The 20,990-nt window shown below is 39.5% G+C and overlaps 1 protein-coding gene across 2 annotated transcripts in view; it reads left to right on the top strand.

The window, feature by feature from the left end:
• The window catches only part of DNAAF4 (dynein axonemal assembly factor 4), a 74,514-nt gene that overhangs the window by 7,509 nt on the left and 46,015 nt on the right, over nucleotides 1–20,990 (top strand). For both annotated transcript variants that reach the window (XM_060150338.1, XM_060150346.1), the window contains one exon: nucleotides 1,156–1,289. In XM_060150338.1, coding sequence (XP_060006321.1) covers nucleotides 1,156–1,289 — 134 coding nt within the window. The remainder of the gene's footprint in view (nucleotides 1–1,155; nucleotides 1,290–20,990) is intronic.

Here is a 20,990-nt window from a genome sequence, read left to right as displayed (position 1 = left end):
CTTATCCTTCTTCCCCTAAGATAATTTACCCCCTAATGGATCACAGCCTGCAGTTCCTAAAATACTGAGTGACTGAATAAAAAATAATTGTGAATGGTAAAGTCTGTATGTAACATGTCATGTTACTTTGCAATTTTTACTAAGGCTGGCTCTGTACTCTTCATATGTATCACTATAAATCACCATTTGTATTTTTGAAGGTGATTGATTACATCAGATGGTCTCAACCCATCTTCTCTTCTAGGAGACCCCCCAGAGATGATTTATTGTGATCAGGTTTATGAGCAAATAGCTCTAGTTTCTCAACAGAGAGAAAGGAGAATAAATGTGTTCTCTTTCCTCCCATCTTGTCCCCTCCGGCTCCCTTTCCCTCTCCCCCTCATTCCACAGTCCTCTCTCTCCCTCTTGTAACCCTCTCCTCCTCTCCCTCCCCTCTCTCCATCCTCATTCCCTCTGTTATTTCCCCTCTCCATTGTTCCTCTTCTCTCTTATTCATATCCTCCCTCTCTGTCTCTCTCTCTCTCTCTCTCTCTCTCTCTCTCTCGCTCTGTTTGTCTATCTCTCTCAGTGCACAAAGGCATGCATTCTTTTTCTAAATTTTATTTGTGTATTTATTTTTGGCTGCATTGGGTCTTCATCACTGTACGTGGGCTTTCTCTAGTTGTGGGGAGCGGGGGCTGCTCTTTGTTGTTGTGCACAGGCTTCTCATTGTGGTGGCTTCTCTTGTTGCTCTTGGAGCACGGGCTCTAGGTGCGGGCTTCAGTAGTTGTGGCACATGGGCTCAGTAGTTCTGGCTCTTAGGCTCTAGAGCACAGGCTCAGTAGTTGTGGTGCACGGGCTTAGTTGCTCCCCGGCATGTGGGATCTTCCCAGACCAGGGCTCACACACATGTCCCCTGCATTGGCAGGCGGATTAACCACTGCGCCACCAGGGAAGTCCCAAGGCATGCATTCTTTACTAATGCATTACTATTACAGTTACTTGCTTACCTTTTAGTATTAGCTTCTTGACCAGTTTAATATTGGGATATGTTTTCACTTCTCCATGTGAGGTTGGGTCCCAAAACATCTTATCCCAGATCAGTATGTAAGCAGTTTCTCCTAAGTAAAACAAATTCATCATGATCCTAATTTATTGATATTCCTTATGTTTTAGTTGACAAAGAGATGATGCAAAGAATAAGGGAGAAATCTATCTTACAAGCACAAGAAAGCGCAAAAGAAGCTATGGAAGCAAAAGCTTCGGCAAGGCGGGAAGATCAAAAATATACACTAAATGTCATGATGAAGGTAAGTTGAAGATTCATTGGAAAGTCCTTTAATTAAAGATATAGTAATTGCAATGATAATTTGTTGCAACCACTGTATTTCCTCACCATTTTGTTCATACTTTGGTTACAGGCCTTGCTGTGTTATGTAGGCTATCTACTATTGATGTGTATTTCTGAAAATCTGTATGAAAGTTGAGAGTATAAGGTTGAACAATAGGTTTACTTGTTTGAGGGAAAATGCTCTATTTCCAAGGGAATAAAACAGTTATAAGGTTTTATGCTGTAAGTGTTTTACTTCTTTTTTAATCTTGGAATTATTGGACATGATTATTTAAAACAAGAAAAGCATAGATTTAACACTAAATATTGACCAATTAATATTTTTTAACTGTTGAGCCTTTCAAGTTAAATCTTTAATCAGCAATATATTTTTTGAGATATAATTCACATACCATACAGTTCACCCATTACAGGCTTACAATTCAATGGTTTTTAGTATATTTAGAGTTGTAAAACCATCACCACAATCAATTTTAGAACATTTTCATCACCCCAAAAAGAAACCCTGCACCCATTAGCAGTCACTCCCCATTCCTCTGAACCCCTAGCCCTAGACAACCAACAATCTACTTTCTACCTCTATAGGTTTACCTATTCTGACTAATTTTTACAAATAATTTCCCATCTCAAATTCTCATTTTTGACATTTTGAAATGATTAAGGAATCTATAATAAGCATTATCTCATCAAGAGTCCTATGGACTCATGACTGTTCTTTTGCATTTGGATCACTAGTATTGGTTTTATAATCAACAGTTCATAATTCCAAAGATTTCTCTGCTTCTTTTATCATTTTTACTTGACATTTAAATGTCACCAATGGTTAATATACTTTTTTGTTTGTTTGTTTGTTTTTTGTTTTTTTTTTGTTTTTTGCGGTACGAAGGCCTTTCATTGTTGTGGCCTCTCCCGTTGTGGAGCACAGGCTCCGGACGCACGGGCTCAGCGGCCATGGCTCACGAGCCCAGCCGCTCCGCGGCATGTGGGATCTTCCCAGACCGGGACACGAACCTGTGTCCCTTGCATTGGCAGGAGGATTCTCAACCACTGCGCCACCAGGGAAGCCCCAATATACTTTTTTTTTTACTTAATAATTGAACACGTGGTCATCCGTCCAAAGATTCCTGCTTTCTGTATACTTGATGAGTTCCACCTTTTCTTGATCATGTTATCAATACTGTCAAACTTTGGATCTTACAATTTTCCTGAATTTTAAAAAATAAAAGCAAAATACTATAAAATTTGTGGCAACAAATAAGTATTTACTGAACTAATAAAATAGTTAAACAATGGCACACACACTGCTGCATTGGTAAACATAACAAAGCTGAACAATTGATTGGCAGGCAGTACCACAATGCTATACCTTGAAGTTATTCGTCTACTGACATATGAAAGCCTGACTTTGGTAGTATTGGAAAGGTGCTTTAGGGGCATTAGTGTATAAAGAATGAAGCTATAGATCACATTGAAGTGATAGAACCTATGAAAGTCTATACCGTATACTACCAACTATTCATTTTGTCTGTCTCTTTCCCTGAGCAGTGTTGAGAGTTGACACTACATTTTCTTTCATCCTTATCATAGCAGTTGCCAAGTAAATAGTAGGTGCTCAAACAGTTGAATGAATTAATGTGAATATATTGTTTGAGTACCCTGTAACCATAGTACAGTTCTATTCTGGTAGATAGATGTAGCTATTTTTACTCTGTCCAATATTAGACACCATTCAGAAAAGAGCAAAAAAGAACTTTGATGTTCCATTAAGAGCAAATGAAGAGATATGATGACAAAAGGCAACTCCTTATTAGCTTAAACCATAAATTAGCTTAAAACTTCAATTACATATACCACAAAATAATGGGAGTTTTTTAGTAGTAACCTTTTCTTTTAAAAATTAATTAATTAATTTATTTATTTTTGGCTGTGTTGGGTCTTCATTGCTGTGCGCGGGCTTCTCCCTAGTTGCAGCGAGTGGGGGCTACCCTTTGTTGCAGTGTGCAGGCTTCTCACTGTGGTGGCTTCTCTTGTTGCGGAGCACAGGCTCCAGGTGCATGGGCTCAGTAGTTGTGGCTCATGGGCTCTAGAGCACAGGCTCAGTAGTTGTGGCTCATGGGCTTAGTTGCTCTGCGGCATGTGGGATCTTTCTGGACCAGGGCTCGAACCCGTGTCCCCTACATTGGCGGGCGGATTCTTAACCACTGCGCCACCAGGGAAGCCCTAATAGTAACCTTTTAAAAATAATTAGCAGGGCTAGTGCTAAGACTCACTGTGTCAGTTTGCTATGCTGTATAGTATAAGTCTGCTTGGGCTACCATAACAAAATACCAAAAAGTGGTTGACTTGAACAACACACATTTATTTTCTCACAGGTCTAGAGCCTAGAAGTCTCAGATCAAGGTCCATTGGGGTTGGTTTCTGGCTTGCAGATAGCTGAGAGAGAGAAAAAAATCTCTCGTGTCTCTTCTTATTAAGAAACTAATCCTATTGTATCAGGGCCCCACCCTTATGACCTCATTTAACCTTAATTACTCCTCAGCAGCCCATTTCCAAATGGGAGTTAAAGCTTCAACATATCTGGGGGAACACAAACATCTAGTCAATAACACTGTATAAAAACTATCCAGAATTTAGTAGCTTAAAACATTTGTTTTCTCACGATTCTATATGTTGGTCAGGCTGTTCCTGTGGTCTGAGGTTGGCTTGATTGTGGCTGGAAGTTCTAGGATGGCCTCACTCACATGTTTAGAGCCTTGCCAGGGAAAGCTGAGCCCCTCTCCATGTGGTATGTCATTCTCCAAGAGGCTAGCACAGGCTTCTTTACTTCATAGTTAGTGTTCCTGGTGGCAAGAACGGGAAAGCCCTAATGCACAAGTGCTTTTAAAACCTCTGAAGTGGGAAAGCCCTAATGCACAAGCCCTTTTAAAGGCTCTGCTTTGTCACTTTTGCCAATGTCCCATTAGCCAAATGTCCCATATATCCAAGCCCAGATTAAGGGTTAGAGAAATAGACTGCACCTTTTCTAGGAAAGAAAGATTAAGTCACATCGCAAAGGGGCATGCATATAGTTATGGGAGGAACTTGTGGTCATTTTACAACTTAGTTGGAATTGAAAATGTTAGGATTTAAACAATAAAGATAATTTGATTGATCCAGCAGGAAAAGTTCCGCGATAGAGCAGTAAATCCAAGCTCTGACTCCATCTCTCTGCAGCATCCTTAGCACTGCTTTTTCTTTGTGTCTGCTTCATCCTTAGGCTGACAGGGAGATGATCCACATCTTCACATAAGCAGGGGCCAGCAGGAGACAGGCTGTCTATTCTGTTGGCTCCCTTTCAAGCCCCATAAAACAATTGCTTTAGGTATTGTAGAATGATATTTCAAATGGTAATCACTTTTACACATGTTCAAATAAATCTTTACTTCAAGTCTGTTGCTTCAAACTTGGTTTGCTGCATCCACTTCTCATTATCTTTGCTGCTGATCTATCATTCATTTAGCAGACATTTATTGAATACTGTGAAAGGTACTGAGACAGAGTTGAACAAATCAGTCTTCACTTTCTGTTTACTCATAGTATAGAGAGGGTGACAGACAAGAACAAACAAAGATTACACCATAGTATGCATAAGAAGTCATGGGCAGATAAAGAGAAAACACTGGCAAAAGGTTGGTGTTTCAGTCTGAGAGGCTGGTCAGGAAATACGAAGCAATGTTGTTTGTGCTGAATACTGGAGAATAAGCCACAGTTACCTGGGGATAAATGGGAAAATGACGTTACAGTTAGTTTGGATAAGTGCCTGACAGAGTTTGGCACAACAAGGAACATTTGTTGATCAGAAGTAAAATCTTGATATTTAGAAAAATCTCCTGAAGGGAACTCTTTAGGAATTTTCAGCAAGAAACCCAAAATAATTGGGTTTGTGTTTTGGAAAGCTCATTCTGGGGAGTGAGTTTGAGAGGTTGCAGGGTGGAGGCAGAGCTTTTGTATTCTTAAGACGGAAGGATTTTGAACATATTTATACGTTGAAGAAAGAAGCCAGTAAAGAGTGAGAGATTGATAATACAACTAAGAGAGAGGATTGATGATGAAGCAGTTTTTTTTTTTTGTGGTGGGATGAAGGTTGGAACAGGTGAAAAAATTAAATCTTAGGTAATAGGGGATATTTTATCTTTTGACCCTAAAGGGCAGGAGTAAAGAATAACTAAGCATTTGGAAAATTCTTAGAGACACAGATAGTTAAAGTAACCCTTTTTTTCCTTGGTGAAGGTAGCAAGGTCATCTACCCAGACTGTGAAGAATTGAGGTGGGGTAGGAGTGATTAATGAAAGGTTGGAATATTCATGGCAGACCAATCTGAAACATGCTTTTTTCCCCCTCTTTATTTTGGACTGCTATTGCCTACTTTTCCTGTTTTCTTCACTCTTTTGTTTTATAGGTTGCCTTCTTCTATTTTGAATTTTTTGGTTTTATTTTGTTTTATTTTCTACTTTAGGGGACCCCATTTCCCACTAATTTTTAAACTAAACAGGTCAGATTTGAAGTGCTTTCTTCTGATATTGTTTTCTTAAAGTTGAAACTCGGAAACTTTAACTGTAAAACAACTTTGCCTGATCATGCAGATGAGGTATGAGTTGCTTTCTAGAGTTGTCTAGATTATACTATAGGGCCTTTAAAAAGCCCTTATCAGTGAAACCACATGCCCTGTTTATTAGAAGCATGTATAACTAAGGGATAGAAAGGCCACAAGTAACTACTTGCTCATTTTTTATTCTATGCAATTGTAAATGTGATTGTTTTGTTTATTTATTTATTTATTTGGCCACATGGCTTATGGGATCTTAGCTCCCTGGCCAGGGATTGACCAGGGTCACAGGAGTGAAAGTCCGGAATCCTAACCACTAGGCCCCCAGGGAACTCCTGTAAATGTGATTGTTTTTTAAATTTCTCTTTCTGATAGTTCATTGTTAATGTGTACAAATGCAACAGATTTCTGTATGTTAAATTTATATTATCAAACTTTACTGAATTCATGTATTCTAATAGTTTTTTGCTGGCATCTTTAGGATCTTCAATAGATAGTATCATGCCATCTGCAAACACTTAACGGTTTTACTTCTTCCTTTCCAGTGTGGCTTCATTTTATTTCTTTTTCTTGTCTGGTTGCTATGGCTAGGAATTTCCATACTATGCTGTATAAAAGTGGCAAGAGTGGGCATCCTTGTATTGTCCTGATCTTAGAGGAAATGGTTTCAGCTTTTTACCATTGAGAATGATGTCTCTAGGTTTGTCATATATGGCCTTTATTATGTTAAGGTATGTTTGCTCCATACCCACTTTGTGGACAGTTTTTTATTTTTTTACATCTTTATTGGAGTATAATTGCTTTACAATGTTGTGTAGTTTCTGCTGTATAGCAAAGTGAATCAGCTATACATATACATATAGCCCCATATCCCCTCCCTCTTGCGTCTCCCTCCCACCCTCCCATAAAGCACTGAGCTGATCTCCCTGTGCTATGAGGCTGCTTCCCACTAGCTATCTGTTTTAGCAGATGTGTAAATGCCACTCTCTCACTTCCTCCTAGCTTACCCTTCCCCCTCCCATGTCCTCAAGTCCATTCTCTACGTCTGCATCTTTATTCCTGCCTGCCCCTAGGTTCTTCAGAACCTTCTATTTTTTTTTTTTTAGATTCCATATATATGTGTTAGCATATGGTATTTGTTTTTCTCTTTCTGACTTACTTCACTCTATAGAACAGACTCTAGGTCCATCCATCTCATTACACATAACTAAATTTCATTTCTTTTTGGGGCTGAATAATATTCCATTGCGTATATGTGCCACATCTTCTTTATCCATTCATCTGTTGACGGACACTTAGGCTGCCTCCATGTCCTAGCTATTGTAAATAGTGCTGCAATGAACATTGTGGTACGTGACTCTCTTTTTTTTTTTTTTATTGCGGTACGTGAGCCTCTCACTGAAGTGGGTCAAAAAAGATCTTGCTGTGATTTATGTCTTAGAGTGTTCTTCCTGTGTTTTCCTGTAAGAGTTTTACAGTGTCTGGCCTTACATTTAGGTCTTTAATCCATTTTGAGTTTACTTTTGTGTATGGTATTAGGGAGTGTTCTAATTTCACTCTTTTACATGTAGCTGTCCAGTTTTCTCACCACCACTTATTTAAGAGGCTGTCTTTTCTGCACTGTATATTCTTACCTCTTTATCAAAGATAGGGTGACCATATGTTCGTGGGTTTATCTCTGGGTTTTCTATCCTCTTCCATTGATCTATATATCTGTTTTTGTGCCAGTACCATACTGTCTTGATTACTGTAGCTTTGTAGTATAGTCTGAAGTCAGGGAGCCTGATTCCTCCAGCTCCGTTTTTCTTTCTCAAAATTGCTTTGGCTATTCGGAGTCTTTTGTGTTTCCAAACAAATTGTGAAATTTTTTGTTCTACTTCTGTGAAAAATGCCATTGCTACTTTGATCGGGATTGTATTGAATATGTAGATTGCTTTGGGTAGTAGAGTCATTTTCCCAACGTTGATTCTTCCAATCCAAGGACATGGTATATCTCTCCATCTATTTGTATCATCTTTAATTTATTTCATTAGTGTCTTACAATATTCTGCATACAGGTCTTTTGTCTCCTTAGGTAGGTTTATTCCTAGGTATTTTATCCTTTTTGTTGCAGTGGTAAATGGGAGTGTTTCCTTAATTTCTCTTTCAGATTTTTCATCATTAGTGTATAGGAATACAAGAGATTTCTGTGTGTTAATTTTGTATCCTGCTACTTTACCAAATTCATTGATGAGCTCTAGTAGTTTTCTGGTAGCATCTTTAGGATTCTTTATATATAGTATCATGTCATCTGCAAACAGTGACAGTTTTACTTCTTCTTTTCCGATTTGTATTTCTTTTCCTTCTCTGATTGCTGTGGCTAAAACGTCCAAAACTGTGTTGAATAATAGTGGTGAGAATGGGCAACCTTGTCTTGTTCCTGATCTTAGAGGAAATGGTTTCAGTTTTTCACCATTGAGAATGATGTTGGCTCTGGGTTTGTCATACATGACCTTTATTATGATGAGGTAAGTTCCCTCTATGCCTACTTTCTGGAGGGTTTTTATCATAACTGGGTGTTGAATTTTGTTGAAAGCTTTTTCTGCATCTATTGAGGTGATCATATGGTTTTTATCCAATTTGTTAATATGGTGTATCACATTGATTGATTTTCGTATATTGAAGAATCCTTGCATTCCTGGGATAAACACCACTTGATCATGGTTTATGATCCTTTTCATGTGCTGTTGGATTCTGTCTGCTAGTATTTTGTTGAGGATTTTTGCATCTATGCTCATCAGTGATGTTGGCCTGTAGTTTTTGTTTTTTGTGACATCTTTGGTTTTGGTATCAGGGTAATGGTGGCATTGTAGAATGAGCTTGGGAGTGTTCCTCCCTCTGCTATATTTTGGAAGAGTTTGAGGATAGGTGTTAGCTCTTCTCTAAATGTTTGATAGAATTCACCTGTGAAGCCATCTGGTCCTGGGCTTTTGTTTGTTGGAAGATTTTTAATCACAGTTTCAATTTCAGTGCTTGTGATTGGTCTGTTTTTATTTTCTATTTCTTCCTGGTTCAGTCTCAGAAGGTTGTGCTTTTCTAAGAATTTGTCCATTTCTTCCAGGTTGTCCATTTTATTGGCATATAGTTGCTTGTAGTAATCTTTTATGATCCTTTGTCTTTCTGGAGTGTCAGTTGTTAATTCTCCTTTTTCATTTCTAATTCTATTGATTTGAGTCTTCTCCCTTTTTTTCTTGATGAGTCTGGCTAATGGTTTATCAGTTTTGTTTATCTTCTCAAAGAACCAGCTTTTAGTTTTATTGATCTTTACTGTTGTTTGCTTCATTTCTTTTTCATTTATTTCTGATCTGATCTTTATGATTTCTTAACTTCTGCTAACTTTCGTTTTGTTTTTTGTTCTTCTTTCTCTAATTGCTTTAGGTGTAAGGTTAGCTTGTTTATGTGAGATTTTTCTTGTTTCTTGACGTAGGATTGTACTGGTATAAACTTTCCTCTTAGAACTAACTACTTTTGCTGCATCCCATAGGTTTTGGGTCATTGTGTTTTCACTGTCATTTGTTTCTAGGTATTTTTTGATTTCCTCTGCGATTTCTTCAGTGATCTCATGGTTATTTAGTAGTGTATTTTTAGCCTCCATGTGTTTGTAATTTTTACAGTTTTTTTTTTACTGTAATTGGTATCTAGTATCATAGCGTTGTGGTCAGAAAAGATACTTCATACAATTTCAATTTTCTTAAATTCACCAAGGCTTGTTTTGTGACCCAAGATATGTTCTATCCTGGAGAATGTTCCATAAGCACTTGAGAAGAAAGTGTATTCTGTTGTTTTTGGATGGAATGTCTTATACCTATCAGTTAAGTCCATCTTGTTTAATGTGTTATTTTAAGCTTGTGTTTCCTTATTTATTTTCATTTTGGATCATCTGTCCATTGCTGAAAGTGGGGTTTTAAAGTCCCCTACTATGATTGTGTTACTATCGATTTCCCCTTTTATGGCTGTTATCATTTGCCTTACGTTTTGAGGTGCTTCTATGTTGGGTGCATAAATATTTACAATTGTTATATCTTCTTCTTGGATTGATCCCTTGATCGTTATGTAGTGTCCTTCTTTGTCTCTTGTAATAGGTTTTATTTTAAAGTCTCTTTTGTCTGATATGAGAATTGCGACTCCAGCTTTCTTTTGATTTCCATTTGCATGGAATATCTTTTTCTATTCCCTCACTTTCAGTCTGTATGTGTCCCTAGGTCTGAAGTGGGTCTCTTGTAGATAGCATATGTACGGGTCTTGTTTTTGTATCCATTCAGCCAGTCTGTGTCTTTTGGTTGGAGCATTTAATCCATTTACATTTAAGGTAATTATCGATATATATGTTCCTGTTACCAGTTTCTTAATTGTTTTGGGTTTGTTATTGTAGGTATTTTCCTTCTCTTGTGTTTCTTGCCTAGAGGAGTTCCTTTAGCATTTTTTTTTTTTTTTTTTTTTGTGGTACGCGGGCCTCTCACTGCTGTGGCCTCTCCCGCTGCGGAGCACAGGCTTCAGACGCGCAGGCTCAGTGGCCATGGCTCACGGGCCCAGCCACTCCGTGGCATGTGGGATCTTCCCGGACCGGGGCACGAACCCGTGTCCCCTGCATTGGCAGGTGGACTCTCAACCACTGCGCCACCAGGGAAGCCCTAGCATTTTTTTTTTTTTTTAAAACTGGTTTGGTGGTGCTGAATTCTCTTAGCTTTTGCTTGTCAGTAAAGGTTTTAATTTTTCCGTTGATTCTGAATGAGATCCTTGCTGGGTAGAGTAATCTTGGTTACAGGTTTTTCCCTTTCATCACTTAAATATGTTCTGTCACTCCCTTCCGGCTTGCAGAGTTTCTGCTGAAAGATCAGCCGTTAACCTTATGGGGATTCCCTTGTATGTTACTTGTTGCTTTTCCCTTGCTGCTTTTAGTATTTTTTCTTTGTATTTAGTTTTTGATAGTTTGATTAATATGTCTTGGTTTGTTTCTCTTTGGATTTATCCTGTAGTGGACTCTCCGTGCTTCCCGGACTTGATTATTTCCTTTCCCATATTAGGGAAGTTTTCCACTATAATCTCTTCAGATATTTTCTCAGAGTCTTTCTTTCTCTCTTCTTCTTCTGGGACCTGTATAATTCGAATATTGGTGTGTTTAATATTGTCCCAGAGGTCTCTGAGAACGTCCTCAATTCTTTTCATTCTTTTTTCTTTATTCTGCTCTGCAGCAGTTATTTCCACTATTTTATCTTCCACGTCACTTATTCGTTCTTCTGCCTCTGTTATTCTGCTATTGATCCCTTCTAGAGAATTTTTAATTTCATTTATTTTGTTGTTCATCATTGTTTGTTTGCTGTTTAGTTCTTCTGGGTCCTTGTTAAACGTTTCTTGTATTTTCTCCATTCTATTTCCAAGATTTGGGATCATCTTTACTTTCATTACTCTGAATTCTTTTTCAGGTAGACTGCCTGTTTCCTCTTCATTTGTTTGGTCTGGTGGGTTTTTGTTTTGCTCCTTCATCTGCTGTATATTTCTCTGTCTTCTCATTTTGTTTAATGTACTGTGTTTGGGGTCTCCTTTTCGCAGGCTGCATGTTCGTAGTTCCTGTTGTTTTTGGTGTCTGCCCCCAGTGGATAAGGTTGGTTCAGTGGGTTGTGTAGGCTTCCTGGTGGAGGGGACTGTTGCCTGTGTTCTGGTGGATGTAGCTGGATCGTGTCTTTCTGGTGGGCAGGACCGTGTCTGGTGGGCAGGACCGCGTCTGGTGGTGTTTTGGGGTGTCTGTAAACTTACTATGATCTTAGGCAGCCTCTCTGCTAATGGGTGGGGTTGTGTTCCTGTCTTGCTAGTTGTTTGGCATGGGGTGTCCAGCACTGGAGCTTGCTTGCTTGGCGTTGAGAAGGAGATCTTTGAGAGAGCTCTCGCCGATTGATATTACCTGGGGCCGGGAGGTCTCTGGTGGTCCAGTGTCCTGAACGCGGCTCTCCCACCTCAGAGACTCAGGCCTGACACCTGGCTGGAGCACCAAGTCCCTGTCAGCCACAGAGCTGAGAAGAAAAGGGAGAAAATAAAAGAAAGAAACAAAAAATAAGTTATTAAAATAAAAAAATTAAAAAATTATTAAAATACAAAAATTTAAAAAGTAATAAAAAAAGTGAGCAACCAAACCAGTAAACAAATCCAGCAATGATAACAAGCCCTAAAAAACTATACCAAGATAAACATAACAGTCAGAAACTAGTCAGTTGCATACAGCAAACCCCAAGTCTACAGTTGCTCCCAAAGTCCACAGCCTCAATTTTGGAATGATTTGTTGTCTATTCAGGTATTCCACAGAAGCAGGGTACATCAAGTTGATTGTGAAGATTTAATTCGCTGCTCCTGAGGCTGCTGGGAGAGATTTCCCTCTCTCTTCTTTGTTCGCACAGCTCCCAGGGTTCAGCTTTGGATTTGGACCCGCCTCTGCATGTAGGTCACCCTCTGGCATCTGTTCTTTGCCTAGACAGGAGGGGGTTAAAGGAGCACCTGATTAGGGGGCTCTGGCTCACTCAGGCCAGGGGGAGGGAGGGGTATGGAATGCGGGGCGAGCCTGCAGTGGCAGAGGCCGGCGTGACGTTGCAGCAGCCTGAGGTGCGCCGTGTGTTCTCCCGGGGAAGTTGTCCCTGGATCACGGGACCCTGACAGTGGTGGGCTGCACAGCCTCCTGGGAGCGGAAGTGTGGATAGTGACCTGTGCTTGCACACAGGCTTCTTGGTGGCTGCAGCAGCAGCCTTAGTGTTTCATGCCCATCTCTGGGGTCCATGCTGATAGCTGCAGCTTGCGCCCATCTCTGAAGCTCATTTAGGCGGTATTCTGAATTTCCTCTCCTCATGCACCCCGAAATAACAGTCTCTTGACTCTTAGGCAGTTCCAGACTTTTTCCCAGACTCCCTCCTGGCTAGCTGTGGCGCACTAGCCCTCTTCAGGCTGTTTTCACTCAGCCAACCCCAGTCGTCTCCCTGGGGTCTGACCTCTGAAGCCCAAGCCTCAGCTCCCACCCCCCACCCCCACCCTGACGGGTGAGCAGACAACGTTCTCAGGCTGGTGAGTGCTGTTTGGCCTGATCCTCTGTGCGGGAATCTCTCTGCTTTGCCCTGCGCACCCCGTTGCTGTGCTCTCCTCCGTGGCTCTGAAGGTTCCCCCCTCTGCCACTCACAGTCTCTGCCCGTGAAGGGGCTTCTGGTGTGTGGGAACCTTTCCTTCTTCACAGCTCCCTCCCACTGGTGCAGGTCCCATCCCTATTCTTTAGTCTCTGTTTATTCTTTTTTCTTTTGCCCTACCCAGGCACGTGGGGAGTTTCTTGCGTTTGGGGAAGTCTGAGGTCTTTTGCCAGCGTTCAGTAAGTGTTCTGTAGGAGTTGTTCCACATGTAGATGTATTTTTGGGGAAGAAGGTGATCTCCATGTCTTATTCCTCTGCCATCTTGAAGGTCCTCCCCTGTGGATAAACGGATGTTGAATTTTGTTGAAAGCTGTCTGTGCATCTGTTGAGATGATCTTATAATTTTTATTATTCAGTTTGTTAATATGGTGTGTCACATTGATTGATTTGTGGATATCCTGGCATCCCTGGGATGAATCCCACTTGATCATGGTGTTTGATCCCTTTAATGTATTGTTGGATTCAGCTAGCTAATATTTTGTTGAGGATTTTTCCATTTGTGTTCATCAGTGATACTGGCCTATAATTTTCTTTTTTTGTGGTGTCTTTGTCTGGTTTTGGTATCAGGGTGATGCTGGCCTCATATAATGACTTCAGATGCATTCCTCCCTCTTCAGTTTTTTGGATTAGTTTGAGAAGGGTAGATGTTAACTTTTCTTTAAATGTTTGGTAAAATTCACCTGTGATACTGTCTGGTCCTGTACTTTTGTTTATTGGGAGTTTTTAAAATTAATAATCAATTTCAATATGAACCGAATTGGTCTGTTCATATTTGTATTCCTTCTTGATTCAGTCTTGGGAGATTTTACGTTTCTAAGAATTTATCCATTTCCTTTAGGTTGCCCATTTTATTGACGCATAACTGTAGTAGTCTCTTATGATGCTTTGTATTTCTGTGGTGTCAGTTTTAACTTATCTGTTTTCATTTGTGAGTTTATTTATTTGGACCCTCGCTTTTCTTGATCTGTCTGGCTAAATGTTTATCAATTTTATCTTTTGAAAGATTCAGCTCTTAGTGTCATGGATCTTTTCTGTTGTTGTCTGTCTCTTTCATTTATTTCTGCTCTGATCTTTATTATTTCTTTCTTTCTACTTTGGATTTTATTTGTTCTTCTTTTTCTAGTTCTTCAGTTGTAAGATAAGGTTGTTTACTTCAGATTTTTCTTGTTTTGTGACGTAGGCTTGTATCGCTGTAAACTTCCCTGTTTGAACTGCTTTTGCTGCATGCCGTAGATTTCGGATCATTGTGTTTCTGTTTTCATTTCTCTAGGTATTTTTTGATTTCCGCTTTGATTTCTTCAGTGACCCATTGTTTGTTCAGTAGCATATTGTTAGCCTCCATATGTTTGTGTTTCTTGCAGTTTATTTTTTATAGTTGACTGCTAGCTTCATAGTGTTGTCAGAAAACATGATTGATATGATTTCAGTCTTCTTAAATTTATTCAGACCTGTTTTGTAGTCTAGCATATGATGTTTCCTGGAAAATGTTCCATGTGTACTTGAAATGTTTATTCTGCTCTTTTTAGATGAAATGTTCTATGTATAAATATATATCTATTAAGTTCATCTGATCTAATGTGTTATTTAAGGCCAGTGTTTCCTTATTGATTTTTTTTTTTGTCTGAATGATCTATTGATTTAAGTGGGGTGTTGAAATATGCTACTTTTACTGTGTTAATGTCAGTTTTTCCCTTTATGTTTGTTCATATTTGCTTTATGTATTTAGGTGCTCCTATGTTGAGTGAACATATATTTACAATGGTTATATCTTCTTGTTGGATTGATTCCTTTATCATTATGTAAAGTTCTTCTTCATCTCTTGTTACAGTCTTTGTTTTAAAGTCTATTTTGTCTAAGTATTGGTACCCCAGCTTTCTTTCCATTTCTCTTTGCATGAAATACCCTTTTCCATTCCCTCACTTTCAGTCTGTTTTTAGATATGAAGTGAATCTCTTGTTGGCACCATATAGATGGGTCTTGTTTTTGTACATATTCAGCCACTCTGTGTCCTTTGATTGGTGCATTTAGTTCATATACATCTAAAGTTATTATTGATAGGTATGTACTTACTGCCATTTTGTTAATATTTTTGGGGCTGTTTTTGTAGTTCTTTTTTAAAATTTATTTATTTTTGGCTGCGTTAGGTGTTCATTGCTGTGTGGACTTTCTCTAGTTTCAGCGAGTGGGGACTACTCTTCATTGCGGTGCACGGACTTCTCATTGTGGTGGCTTCTCTTGTTGTGGAGCATGGGCTCTAGGCGCACAGGCTTCAGTAGTTGTGGCAGGCGGGCTCAGTAATTGTGGCTCGTGGGCTCTAGAGCGCAGGCTCAGTAGTTGTGGCACACGGGCTTAATTACTCTGCAGCATGTGGGATCTTCCCAGACCAGGAGTCAAACACGTCCCCTGCATTGGCAGGCGGATTCTTAACCACTGTGCCTCCAGGGAAGTCCCTGTAGTTATTTTTTGTTCCTTTCTTATTCATTTGCTCTCTTCCCTTGTGATTTGATGTCTTTCTTTAGTGTTATGTTTGGATTCCTTTCCCTTTTCTGTGTTTCTATTATAGATTTTTGGTTTGTGGTTATGATGAGATTATATATAGTAACCTGTATATGTATGTGATTGTTTTTAGCTCTCCCTCCCCCCACGTTTAATGCTTTTGACATTATCTTTTACATCTTTTTGTTCTGTGTATCCTGTAACTGTCTATTGTGGATATAGGTGATTTTACTACTTTTGTCTTTTAACCTTCCTACCGGCTTTATAAGTGGTTGATCTACTACCTTTACTGTATATTTGCCTTTACCAGGGAGGTTTTTTTTCTTTCATAAATTTCATATTTCTAGTTCTGGTCTTTTCTTTTTTGCTTAGAGAAGTCCCTTTAACATTTCTTATAAAGCCAGATTAGTGGTGCTGAACTCTTTGCTTTTGCTTGTGTGTAAAACTCTGTATCTCTGTTTCAAATCTGAATGATAGCCTTACCATGTATTCTTGGTTGAAGGTTTTTCCCTTTCATCACTTTAAATATATCGTGCCACTCCCTTCTGGCCTGCAAAGTTTCTGCTGAAAAGTCATCTAACAGTCTTATGGGAGCTCCCTTGTATGTAGCTAGTTGCTTTTCCCTTGATGCTTTTAAGATTCTCTCTTTATCTTTATTTTTTGCCATTTAATTACAGTGTGGCTTGGCGTGGACCTCGTCAGATTGATGTTATTTAGGACTCTGTGCTCCATAGACCTGGATGTCTGTTTCCTTTCCCAGGATAGGGAAATTTTCAACTCTTATCACTTCAGATAAGTACTCTGCCCCCTTCTCTCTCTCTTCTCCATCTGGGACCTCTATAAGGCGATTGTTTGTATGCTTGTTGTTCTAGAGGTGTTTAAGACTGTCCTCATTTTATTTTTAATTCTTTTTTCTGTTCAGCTTCGGTGATTTCTACTACTTTGTCTTCCAGTTCGGTGATCCATTCCTCTGTATCATATAATCTACTGTTGATTCCTTCTAGTGTATTTTTTATTTCAGTTATTGTACGCATCAGCTCTGTTTGGTTCTTCTTTATATTTTCTAGCTCTTTGTTAAACTTCTCACTATGGTCATTCATTCTTCTCCTAAGTTCATTAAGCATCTTTATGATCATTACCTTAAATCCTTTATTGGGTAGATTGTTTGTCTTCACTTTGTATAGTTCTACTTCTGGAGTTTTATCTTGTTCCTTTGTTTGGAACATGTCCTTTGTTGCCGCATTTTGCCTAATTCTTTGTGTTTACAGTAGGTTCCCTACACACAAACAAGTTCCATTCCAAGAGCGTGTTCATAAGTCCAATTTTTTCGTAAGACCAACAAAGTTAGCCTAGGTACCCAACTAACATCAGCTATATAGTACTGTAATGTAATAGGTTTATAATACTTTTCACACACATAATACATAAAAAACAAAAAAGAAAAATAAAGAAAACATTTTTAATCTCACAATACAGTACCTTGAAAAGTACAGTAGTACAGTACAACAGCTGGCATACAGGGGCTGGCATCAAGTGAACAGGCAAGAAGAGTTACTGACTGGAGGAGGGAGAGGAGGTGGGAGATGATGGAGCTAAAGGATCGTCAGCAATAGGAGACAGAGGGCAAGCTGCAATTTCACTCATGCCTGACATTGATGGCACAGGTTCTGGTTCTTTGCTGGATTCAGTTCTATCTACCCTCTTGAAAAAACGATCCAGTGATGTCTGGGTAGTAGCTCTTTTTTTTCTCGTCATAGATGACATGGTGGCACTGGATTGCATTCTGAATGGCTGCTGCAACCTTTGTGTACTGTTCTACATTTGGGTCCTGTGCCTCAAAAACTAACAGTGCCTCCTCAAATAAAGAAAATCCCCTTGCCATTTCTTGCATCATGAATCTCTTCAGTTCTTCAGTTACTTCTTCTTCCTCTTGTCTCTCTTTGTACTTTCTCTGGGCCACTGCTTTCTTGTCATCACCGCTGCTTTTACGCTTGCTTTTGGACATCCTGGGCTTGAAATAAAGATACTGTACAGTAAAGTACACAAAAACACAGCCACTGTAGCAGATGCATGTGCGTGGCAACGTACGCCCGGCATGTGAACTAACTCACGTGATTGTATGTGCGAATGCACATTCACATCTTTTTTTTGTTTTGTTTTGTTTTTTTGTTTTCACATCTTTGAAAGTTCTCAACTTGAAGGTTCGTATGTAGGGGACTTATTAAGTAGGTCATTTATATTTCCCAATCATGAAGAAGTCGGCTTGTGTAAAAGATGTCCTGGGACTTCCCTGGTGGTCCAGTGGTTAAGACTCTGTGTTCCCAATGCACAGGGCCTGGGTTTGATCCCTGGTCAGGTAACTAAATCCCACATGCTGCAAGTAAAGATCCTGCACGCTGCAACAAATATCCAACACACGGCAATGAAGATTCCCACCTGTCACAACTAAGACCTGATGCAGCCAAATTAATTAATTAATTAATTAATATTAAAGATAAAATAAAAGACATCCTATGGGGCTCAGCAACATACTCCCCTTGTGTCACCGTAGCTATATGATCTAGGGGTGCCCCCTATGTGCCTTCTGTTGTGGCAGGGCCAATTACTGTGGGCATGCTGGTAGAGAGCGCTGGCCCCTGTGCCTGTTGGCTGCCAGGCCCTTCCTCAAGAGGCGGCAATCAGCTGATTATGGGCAGAGCTGGGTCTTGGCATGGTTGGATGCATGGCTTGGGCTGTCCCGGGATTTGTGCCAACCTGAGTGGGGCCAGGTCCCAGCAAGGCTGTCTGTGAGCAGGGCGTCCTGGAGCAGCTGGCTGCAGAGCCTGGGTGTCTCAGGATTGGTGCTGCCTGCTGGAAGGTGGGGGTGAATCCTGGGGGATCCTGGGTCTTGTGTCAGCCCACTGGTGGGTGGGGCCAGATCCTAAGGTGGATGGCTGGGAGGCTATGGAGCCAAGGCTGGTGCCCGCCCACTAGTGGGGAAAGCTAGGTCTCCTCTGCAGTTGGCTGCTTGACCTTAGGTGTCCTGGTACTGGTACTGATAGACTGGTGGACAGGTAAGCCTCCTGCAATAATAAACTAGAGGGAGGACTCCAAAATGTTACCAGCACCAGTGTTCTCATGGTAGAACAAGCTCCCCAGAGTGGCTGCTGCCCATGTCTTTATCTCCAGGAGGAGTCCAAGTTGCTTCCTGGCTCTCTGGAAGGCTTTCCAATATCAGCAAGTGGGTCTGACCTAAGCTCTTTTCACATTATTGCCTCTGCTAGGTCTTGGAGTGTGTGAAATTTTGCATACTCCCTTTAAGAGTAGAGTCTGTTTCCTACAGCTCTCCAGCTCTCCTGCACAAAATCCTCACTGGCCTTCAAAGCATCATGTTCTGGGGGCTTATCTTTGTGGTACAGGACCTTTGGGCTAGGGAACCCGATGTGAATTCAGACCCTTCTCTCTTTGGGAAGAACATTTGCAACTGTGTTTATCCTCGTGTTTGTGGGTTGCCTGCTGGAAGTGTGGGTCTTGACCATAGGTCTCTACCCCTTCTACCTGTCTCATGGTTCCTTCTATATATTTTTAGTTGTAGAAAATCTTTTCTGTTAGTCTTTAGGTCCTTTCTCATCAATTGCTCTGTAAATAGTTGTAATTTTGGTATGTTTATTGAAGGAGGTGAACTCAGGGTCTTCTTCAAACTGCTGCCATGGTAACTTTTTATTTTTAAGCTATTTTTTTCCAGTTTTTGAGGTATAATTGACAAATAAAATTGTAATATATTTAAAGTGTACAATGTGAAGATTTCATACACGTTTATATAGTGGAAGGAATCCCATAGTCAAGTTCATTAACACATCTGTCACGTAACATAGCTACCCTTTTTTAATCTTTTTTTTTTAATGTGAATCTTTAAGATCTACCCTCTTAGCAACTTTCAATTATGTAGTACAGTTTATCAACTATAGTTACCATGCTATACATTAGATCCTCAGCACTTGTTCATCTTATAGCTGAAAGTTTGTACCCTTTTACCAATATGTTCCCATTTCCCCCACTCCCCCAGCCCCTGGTACCACCATTCAACTTTCTGTGATTCTGACTTTTTCTTTTAAGATTCCACATATGTATGATTCAGCATTTCCTTCTTTTTTAAGGCTGAATAATATTCCATTGTGTGTGTTTGTGTACATATATATACACATACACATAAAAAAGAAGTGTACAATTCTTTGGCTTTTAGTTTATTCACAGGTTATACAACCATCATGACTATCTAATTCTGGAATATTTTCATCACCTCCAAAAGGTACCCCATACCTATTTGCAGTCACTCCCCACTCTTCCCTCCCCTTAGTCCCTTAAAATTCGTAATCTACTTTCTGTCTCTATGAATTTGCCTATTCTGGACATTTCACATACAATATACGGCCTTTGGTGTCTGCTGTCTTTCACTTAGTATAATGTTTGTAGGATTTATCCATGTTGTAACATATCTGAGACCTTCATTCGTTTTTGTGGCCGAACAATATTCTATTGCATGTGTATACCACAATTTGTTTATCCATTCATCATTTGGTGGCAATTTAGGTTCTTTTCATCTTTTGGCTATTGTGAATAGTGCTACTGTTAACATTCACTTGCAAGTATTTGTTTGAGTACCTGTTTTCAATTCTTTTGTGAATAAACCTAGGAATAGAATTGCTGGGTCATTTGTAATTGTATGTTTAATTTTTGGAGGAACCACCAAATAATTTTTCATAATGGGTGCACCTTTTACATTCCTTCCAGCAATATATGATGATTCCAATTTCTTAAACCCTTGTCAACACTTGTTATTTTCCATTTTGTTGATTATAGTCATCCTATTGGGTGTGAATTGGTATCTCAATGTGGTTTTGATTTGCATTTCCCTGACACTAGTGATGTTGAGCATCTTTTCATGTGTGTCTTGGCCATTTGTTTATCTTATTTGGAGAAATGTCTATTCAAGTCCTTTGCCCATTTTTAAATTGGGATATTTGTCTTTTTGTTGTTGAGTTGTAAGAGTTCTTTATATATTCCAGATACTAGACCCTTATTAGGTAAATGACTTTCAAATATTTTCTCCTACTTTGTAGATTATATGTTCACTTTGATAGTGTCCATTGGTACACAAAAGTTTTAAATTTGCACAGAGTCCAATTTGTTTATTTTTTTCTTTTGTTGCTGGTGCTTTTGGTGTCAGTCATATCTAAAAATCTGTTGACAAATCCAAGGTCATGAAGATTTACCCTATGTGTTCTTCTAAGAGTTTTATGGTTTTACTTATATTTAGGTTGTTGATCCATTTTTAGCTAACTTTTGTATATGATGTGCAGTATGGGTCCTGCCTCATTCTTTGGCATGTGGATATTCATTT

The sequence above is a fragment of the Lagenorhynchus albirostris genome, chromosome 1, assembly GCF_949774975.1.
Source record: "Lagenorhynchus albirostris chromosome 1, mLagAlb1.1, whole genome shotgun sequence".
Taxonomy (NCBI): Eukaryota; Metazoa; Chordata; class Mammalia; order Artiodactyla; family Delphinidae; genus Lagenorhynchus; species Lagenorhynchus albirostris.
The sequence above is the reverse complement of the archived record's forward strand: the minus strand, read 5'-3'. Positions and strand labels throughout refer to the sequence as shown.